The sequence below is a fragment of the Anarrhichthys ocellatus genome, unplaced genomic scaffold (assembly GCF_004355925.1).
Source record: "Anarrhichthys ocellatus isolate YVR2014 unplaced genomic scaffold, GSC_Weel_1.0 scaffold78, whole genome shotgun sequence".
Taxonomy (NCBI): domain Eukaryota; kingdom Metazoa; phylum Chordata; class Actinopteri; order Perciformes; family Anarhichadidae; genus Anarrhichthys; species Anarrhichthys ocellatus.
This window is the reverse complement of record NW_022280108.1, coordinates 2915774-2924898: the sequence shown is the minus strand read 5'-3', so window position 1 is coordinate 2924898 and position 9125 is coordinate 2915774. Positions and strand designations below refer to the sequence as shown.

Below are 9125 nucleotides of genomic sequence, written 5' to 3'. Positions count from 1 at the left end.
ATAGAGCTGAGGGAATATAGAGCTGAGGGAACATAGAGCTGAGGGAATATAGAGCTGAGGGAACATAGAGCTGAGGGAACATAAAGCTGAGGGAACATAGAACTGAGTGACCATAGAGCTGAGGGAAAATAGAGCTGAGGGAACATATAACTGAGGGAACATAAAGCTGAGGGAACATAGAGCCGAGTGAACATAGAGCTGAGGGAACATATAACTCAGGGAACATAAAGCTGAGGGAACATAGAGCCGAGTGAACATAGAGCCGAGTGAAAATAGAGATGAGGGAACATAGAGCTGAGGGAACATATAACTGAGGGAACATAGAGCCGAGTGAACATAGAGCTGAGGGAACATAGAGCTGAGTGACCATAGAGCTGAGGGAACATAGAGCTGAGTGACCATAGAACTGAGTGACCATAGAGCTGAGTGAACATAGAGCTGAGTGACCATAGAGTTGAGGGAACATAGAACTGAGTAAACATAGAGCTGAGTGAACATAGAACTGAGTAAACATAGAGCTGAGTAAACATAGAGCTGAGTGACCATAGAGCTGAGGGAACATAGAACTGAGTAAACATAGAGCTGAGTGACCATCGAGCTGAGGGAACATAGAGCTGAGGGAACATGAGGGAAAATAAGCCGTTTTCTTCAGTAAGGACGGCTTGGCTGAAAATAATAAAATAATTATAGATTGCTGTATATATATAATAATATAATCACCTAATCGTGGTGATTGGATGATGATAATATTTCATTTGAAATTAGGGCTACTAAAACTCTGACTTTGCTCCCCCTAAGTGAACAATGGGAATGCATTGGGAGGTTTCTACGTGAATGAAAGTTAAGATAAACAGACTGTTTGGACAGAGCGGCTCCCGTCATCAGCTCAGCATCTTTTAAATTGTCCCGACACACAAGTGGATGTTTCAGGTCTCAAGGTTGTAAAGTTTTGAGAACTTTAAACTCGTCGTCTTCACACCTGGATTCTGGAGTCCAGCAGGTGAATGAACATCAAATGTCAGGTGAGCTCAGAGTTCACAACATGAGTCTGTATCCACACGTTTTCCTCTTTCTACAAAAACAGCTTTTGTTTTTGCAGTTTTGTATGTCACATAACGAGGTTATGGTGGTTTGTTTTCAGAGTCTTTATCTTTTCAAACATCCAGACTGGCAAAACCCCGTTATACTTTAAAATCCTCTTAAAGTTTCTCTCATCACATTAAGGTGGAATCGTCATTAAATCAGAGGCTTTAAGGTGTAAAACAACTGAATTTAATGCTCTAAATGTTACTTTGATCTCATTCTGCAGGATTAAAGCGTTTAATAACTTAATTTAAGGTTTATTTATTTAGGCGGTCAAAGTATTGGAAACTTGAGGTCTTAAAGTTTGAGATTGTTGTGTGTAATCAAAGAGTTTTATTTGGATGGTTATCTGGTTATCTATTTGTTTAAATTTTGCACTAAATTCAGATGGAAGCGTGGCTATTGTGATTTGTTATGGTTCTTAGAAGAAGTATTAACCTGACATGTTTTTCTGTGTGTGTGTGTGTGTGTGTGTGTGTGTGTGTGCGTGCGTGCGTAGGAGGCCGCCTGTGCTTACGTCATCCTCCTCATGGCGGTGTATTGGTGCACTGAGGTTTTACCGCTGCCGGTGACGGCGCTGCTGCCGACCATCCTGTTCCCCGTCCTCGGCATCATGGAGTCCAAAGACGTAAGACTGGACCCACACACACACACACACACACACACACACACACACACACACACACACACACAAACATTTTTTAAAAGGTGCTAAATTATTAATTGATTAATATAAAGTTTGAGTTATTGGAGGTTAAAGAGACGACTGTCTCAATCAGAGATCAAATTAGAGAATTGTTTGTTACAAACAAATATGGTCACTTCTGCTCATTGGTTGCAAAAGAATGAAGTGTTGTATTTTACACACTGCATACAACCAACTGAGAGATTGTCTGTTGTTCTGTCTATGGACCCTGCGTTCTGTAGAGCCTTCTCCCAGACAACATCAGGATTTTTAAGTATACAAACATTACTGGATATAGTTGAGGATGATAAAACAAACTTTAGTTCATTGGATATTATGAAAAATGTAAAATTGTGAGATCAGAATCTTATTTTGTGACATTTCTCAAGTCAGTGTTGACTAAACCGAGGACATGAACATCGGTCTCCTGGGTGAAAGTCTTGTGTTTGTTTTACACATCAAACCTTAACTTCCACTCTTCTTTACACTGCGTCAGAGTGTCTAATGATGACATGGATGGGTTCAGTATTGTCTGTTGTTGTTCAGGTGTGTATGCAGTACCTGAAGGACACCAACATGCTGTTTGTAGGGGGGCTGATGGTGGCCGTCGCCGTGGAGCACTGGAACCTCCACAAACGCATCGCTCTGCGAGCTCTGCTGCTAGTCGGAGTCCGACCTGCCCTGTGAGTGCCCTGATCTCCTGCACTGTACCATCAATGTTTAAGTTACTAATAATACGAGTTCAAAATGAAAGTATTAAAAGACGCAAGTAAAACTTGGAGAAACACGTTCTCTATCTTTTACCACTGGCGCCAGAGAAAAGTTCAAGTTGTTACTTCAATCAAAAGGATCCATTTCATCTTCGGACTCTCAAATCTTCCATTAAGCATAAAAGTACTTTGCTTTAAATGAGTTTTGAAATGAAAATGCATGCTGACATTGTTAAATGTTTATCGTTGAGGAATGGTAATTTAATTAATGCTGACAGGAATTATAGTTTTAATAGGGATTCTGTCATGAATTAAGTGTTTGACAAATGTAAATTCGTATCTAAAGAGATTTGCTAGATGAAAAATTAGTAGATCACTGAAGTCATTAGGGTTCGTCCTCATGAAACTATGAACATCTGCACCAAATTTTAATGGCGATCTATCTGATAGCTTTGGAGATATTTTAACTTAAGACCGAAGTGTTGGAAGTTTCCTGTTAATCCTGTCTCAGTGATCCTTTCCTAACATCTGTAACCACAGACTGTGTATAAGAAGTTGACATAGATGCCGTGATGACGTTCTGCATTTAGGCCGTCGCCATCTTGTTTTTTTTTCAACCAGAAGTGACACAAGAGGGAGGAGCTAAGTACAACCGTACGTTGAATAAAACATTTTAGGACCAAAATGTTACAATTAACTTCCATGAAGTGAAAACACACAACAGGGTTAAAGTTGCCGTAGTAGAGACCTGAGGTAGCCCCGCCCCTAAAGCATCCCCTGCTTTATGGTCTGTTTGACTCTAAATGGACCATAATGTACTAAATGAACATCATGCTGTATTGAAGAAGACTTGAAACTAGAGATTGAGACCATAAACTCATGTTTACAATGTTTACTGAGGTAATAAATCAAGAGAGAAGTAGAGTCATTTTCTCATAGACTTCTATACAACCAGAGGAGTCGCCCCCTGGTGGACACTAGAGAGAATGCAGCTTTAACACACTTCAGAACTAAAGGTTTCCACCTGACTGTAAGTGAAACTTCTTAGTGCTAAATTCCCTTCCAGTTTCCCCAGCCTTGTGTCAATGTTCATTGGTCGTACTTGTTAAAAAATGTACCGTGACAATCCTCTGGTTCCGTTTCTTATGGTTCCGTCCTCTGGTTGCACTTGTTGATGAGGATTGTTGAAGCGTCGTCACATTTTTGAAAATCTCCTCTTTCTTTGTCTTCCAGGTTGATGCTGGGGTTCATGGGAGTGACAGCCTTTCTGTCCATGTGGATCAGCAACACGGCCACCACCGCCATGATGGTTCCAATCGTCCAGGCTGTCCTGGAACAGCTCCATGACAACGTAGACCCTGAACCCTCCTCCAAGACCCAGAGAGGGAGTGTCGACCTAGACCAGGAACATAAGGAGAAAACCAGCAGCGTTCTGCAAACTGCTGGTGCGAACATCCTGGACAACGGTATGATTGATCCACTATGCTGCCTACTGAGATCCTGTTTTAGAAGAAACCAGCCTAGTATCCCAAAGAAAGTGGATGAATCTGTTTGTAGGGGATGACAGTAAGGGTTAGGAGGTTGGTGAAAGGCCATGCACTGTGTCAGATTGTAATGCAGGAGATGGCAGCTCACGTTCTTTCGCAGACCTGCAATAATGTTCACCTTTTTACAACTACAACATTTGCCAAACCTTTACCATACCATAGTTTCCATGTGCAGATATAGTGCGGCACAAGGATCTTTAAAAACTTTGCCATAAAAACATTGTGAGTGGGTTTCACAGAATCGTCCAATGTCGTTGTTCTTGTCTGGTGATTGGGTCAATGGAGGCCCAGTGACCTTCACAATGCATCACTAAAAATGGACAACCAAGCTGGGAACCTTACACTTAACTCCAGTACTGCAGTCGAAATCATCTAAGCACAAGTCCAAACTCAAGTGTTTGACTCCCAGTCACCACAAGTCCTGCTGTAGTCGAGTTTTAAGGTATGCTGAAAACAAACAACTCTGTATGACGTGTGGTATACCTTTAGTTTGAGGATTGGACAAAAACGTTGACCTCGTGATGGCGCCCGAAGAAAAGTCTAAGATATTACAATTCATCCTGAAGGAAAACATGACTGTAGGAACCATCCGGTAGTAGGTGAGGCTTTTTACTCTGAACTACAAAATGTATGGAACAAAAGGTCAGAGGCTCACCAACCTTTGTTGGGTTCATCTGCTTGATATCAATATGTTTGTACATCCAATAGTGTGTTCAGATATGTCGGTCTGGACCAAAGCGGTGGACTGGCAGACTAACATTGCCATGCATACTGCCATGTTTCCTCACAGGTGTGAATGGGGAAACCTTCACACAAAGTAACTCAGAGAAATCCAGCAACACGTCCTCTGAGGCTCAGATGGACAGACAGGAGATCGTCAAACCGACACCACAAGACAAACCTCCATCAGACAGCACCAACAGTGGACCTGGTGAGTCCACAGAGGAGATTCACTCTGGTACAGAACTCTATCACCTACAGATTGATTTTCTTTCTTCCAAAGAGTCATCGGTTTTCAGTTAATTTCAATTAAATATGAAGATCAGCTTATTTTAAAGGGAAAAGCTACATCGGTAGAGTACTCTTTAGATTTCATATTCCACACCTTATGATTTATGCCCAGAGCAAACATTGAGAGCAACGACCATTAATCTTAACCAAATGATTTAGTTAACTATAACTATAACCTAAACTATAGTTTATTTGCTGTAACCACAATCTTTCCCTAACCTTTACCATGCTGTCGATGCCATGCAGATATTGTAGAAAAGTAAAATGTTGATATTCCACTTAAAATAATGTAATCTCGTTTATATTCACGATGTACTTTTAAAGCTGACAATTTGCCAAAATATAAACAAATATAGACTAAAAAAACACGGCGTTCAACTTTCTGTTTATAAACCTGAGAGCATGTTAATCCACCTTTATAGAAGTAAGACAGAGAACAATAATAATGTTGCTTAAAGGTTGACAATGTCGGTTTTCTCTCTGTAGCACGTTCCAACTCTCTGCAAGTTGTTTTTCATAGAAACAAACTGAAAACCATTGCTCTGAATGCCCATTTCTCCGAAAATAAACACTCTCAACAAATAGAAACACATTGCAAATTATTTTGCACAATGACGTCGTGGGAATGATGAGGAGGAGGAGTCTGCAGGGCGTTCTGCCAAAGAGGGTCTATTTGAACCCAAAGCACTATCTTTTCCTGAACCTTTCTGATAATAATACGTATCGTGCTTCTGTTTGTTGAGGGGAGAGTTTTTATTTTCCGAGCAATAGACCTTCGGAACAATGGCCGTAGGTTTTTGGGATAACGGAAAATGGGACATTTGGGATATTTTTTCGGAATAATTAGAATGGATGATTTGAAACATGATCAGAATTTGTAGTTAGTGCTCTAAAACATTCCCTCCTCTACAAACTGTCTGCGGTAGCCGTTGTGTCCGTGGAGAACGTCTGCTGTCAGATGGAGTTGGAGGAGCTGAGCGACGAAGAGGAAGAGAGGAAGAAGTTGAGCAAAGGACTCCTGCTGTGTGTGTGCTACTCTGCCAGCATCGGAGGCATCGCCACGCTGACCGGCACCGGACCCAACCTGGTTCTGATGGGACAGATGAGCCAGTAGGTGCTTAAACACAAAAAAACAGACGGAAACAGGGACAGTTCATGAAAGCGTCACAGAATGCAATCTATTGGTTTCTAGTACAAGGACACAAATTTGTAGTTTTTCTTCGCTCAGAATGACTTCCTGTCAATATTTAATACTACGTCACCAGGTCTGACCGTTGCATAGTCACGTGGATGTGTTTAATTTGTGTGTCCACCATGAAAAAGGATCCTAATTGACCTTCCTGGTATTGTTTCCGTGCTGAAAACAATCAGATTTGTAAACTTGTTCATTTATTCTTTGTCAGGTTTTAGGTTGTTTATTACTGGAGTTCTTGTGTTTCTTTGGACTACATTTATGTTTTAAAACGTTAGATGTAGAAAAAACATTTTCATATTTCTCAGAGTGAGTAGGCTGCTGCTACTAAAGTTCTGATCTGGGCTCCACTATCTGTTTAAAGGGTTGAACAATTTCTTTTGACGTTTTCTGACGTTTTGTCACCTTTTGTGCTTCTCTCTCGTAGACTCTTCCCTCGGAACGGTGACGTGATCAACTTTGCGTCCTGGTTTGTGTTCGCCTTCCCCACCATGGTGCTGACGCTAACGCTGGCCTGGTTCTGGCTGCAGTTCGTCTACATCGGCTGCAAGTGAGTTGGCTTCACCACAACACGTAAACTAAAGAAAGAAAACCTGTTGACCCATGCAGATCATCAAATGCTCTGTTGCAGCCTGCGGAGGACATGGGGTTGTGGGGCGGTGCAGACGGAGAAGGAGCGAGCGGCTTACGAAGTGATCCGAAACGAGCATCGTCGTTTGGGACCGGTGACTTACGGAGAGGTCAGCGTCCTGGCGCTCCTCATCCTCATGGTGGTGCTGTGGTTCACGAGAGACCCGCGCTTCATGGACGGCTGGGCCACACATGTCTTCAACGCCAAGGCAGAGTGAGTACCAACGAAGCACGTGTCCTGGTTGTTCATTGTTTCACAATAACTGAGGGCTAAATGAACGCTCAGGAGTTAGAACTCTCTGACGGGATTACCTGAATTATCTCCACTGTGTTAAGTCTTCTACACTTCCTGGTTGCAATGCTTTAACAGACTGCATTGGTTGTAGCTCAACTTGTATCTCTGATGACTTAAGATCCAGACGTCTGTTGCTAACGTTAGCTCAGCTTGTTTCTCTGATAACGTTGTCGTTAACGATTATTTATAAACAGTACAGTCTATCATGCTAAAGTAACCACGCCCGTCAGTTCTTGTGGTGCTTTTTATATTCTGTAACTGTAGCACGAAATCATGGTGGAATGAGACTAGCTAGCTAGCTAACTAGCCAGCTGATAAATAATTCAAATTGAAAAACGTGATGCTTCATCAACACACTCTGGTTATTAACACTGATTCACCAGATGTTTAAATATGCTGTTGGCTTCATTTCACGTTCACAGAAAAGAAAGAAAATGTTCGAGAGGCATATTTTGTTATTTCCAGGTGAACTCTGAGGTTTAGTTACTCTTTAAACAGCTGTCTGGAGTTTTACTTTAACAGAAACACTACTTAGAATAGTGTGTCACATATCTGTGTGTGTGTGTGTGCGTGTGTGCGTGTGAGTGTGTGTGTGTGTGTGCGTGTGTGTTTGTGTGTGTTCAGCACTGGTCTTGCATTAATGTTCAATGGAAAAAAACGACTTAACCCAAAGTGTTGTTCATGGCAGCGCTTGCCTCGGGGTAAACTCCCGGAACAGGAATCAGAGGCGAAGGACAAACAGAAACGTGTCTCGGGTACAAACTGTAAACTGTGGTGCTGACCTGACTGACCTGCATCAGGGCAGCGAGGCCGCACGCATTCTCACCTTTCACTTCATCGGGACTCATCGCTCTCGCCATGAGGAGATAAACTTGCCTCAAGTTCACAGTTTGGCTCTTTAAACTTAACAGTTAAATGTTTCTCTAGATTTTAACTGACAATCAACTTCTGGTGTCAAACTTCTTACATTTTAATCATTATTTAACCCAAAAAAGGAAAAGCAATGAATCCAGATTGCAGAACTTTTGAGCTTCAACCACAAATGTAGTAAACAGATTCCAAACCCACCTGTAAAACATCCCTTTAAAGCTTGTTTTATGAAAACAATGTTACATACGTTACTTTCAGTATGAATTCACAAAGTTAAGATGTTGCTAGTTAGCTAGTAAGTTGGGTAGCTAGTTAGAGATGTAGCTAGCTAGCTAGCTAGGTATCTATGTAATAAGTCACCAAAAATTTATTTTTTTTATTCCCTCACATAACGAACGACCGCAGCAAAAGATGTAAAATCAACACTAATGCTAACATTAGCTGATTATCAGTGAACCCAAAGAACAGCTGAGGCGGATTGAGTGCCTTTGGTTCTTTAGTTGGACACAACAACATGTTGACCTGCTGATTCCATCAGCTTCAGCAGTTTGTCAGTTACTATGCTTCTTTCACCTCTTTCACATGAAAAGAGGTCAAAAACAATCCTAAAAACCAAAGTGTTTGTCAGCAGGACAGGCTCTGATGGGGGGGGGGGCAGTCACCTTGGACCTGCTGTTTGTGTAAACTGATGATTTCAACATGTTTCCTGATCACGCAGGATGATAATGAAGCTCAGACGTCCTGACTCATGTTAGCTCAAATCAACTTTCACCTCCAATCATTTAACTGCATTTACAAATAAACAGAGTTTCAAGTGTGAAAAGAATAAGTGAGAGTATTCCTCTTATCCACATGATGCTATCGGACATCAGACATCTCTTTATTATTATTATTTATTTAAGCATGTAAAAGTGGATCAGTTTTAACCCTTAAATAATGTTTCATTGATTGTATTTGTGAACAAAAATAAAAAGGACAAGTGCTCAGGTACTCTGTTCACTACCTGCTCAGGTACTCTGTTCTCTCCCTGCTCAGGTACTCTGTTCTCTCCCTGCTCAGGTACTCTGTTCTCTACCTGCTCAGGTACTCTGTTCTCTACCTG

General features: G+C 41.5%; 1 protein-coding gene across 2 annotated transcripts in view; it reads left to right on the top strand.

The window, feature by feature from the left end:
* Positions 1-8401, top strand: part of slc13a5a (solute carrier family 13 member 5a) — a 9390-nt gene extending 989 nt beyond the window's left edge. The window contains exons 2-8 of one of the 2 annotated variants that reach the window (XM_031874034.1): positions 1583-1711; positions 2315-2451; positions 3712-3944; positions 4816-4956; positions 5963-6146; positions 6656-6778; positions 6860-8401. In XM_031874034.1, coding sequence (XP_031729894.1) covers positions 1583-1711; positions 2315-2451; positions 3712-3944; positions 4816-4956; positions 5963-6146; positions 6656-6778; positions 6860-7076 — 1164 coding nt within the window. In that variant the 3' untranslated portion in view covers positions 7077-8401. Of the gene's footprint in view, positions 1-1582; positions 1712-2314; positions 2452-3711; positions 3945-4815; positions 4984-5962; positions 6147-6655; positions 6779-6859 lie in introns of both variants that reach the window. The other variant, XM_031874033.1, reaches the window with a different exon arrangement.
* Positions 8402-9125: the final 724 nt, after the last annotated feature.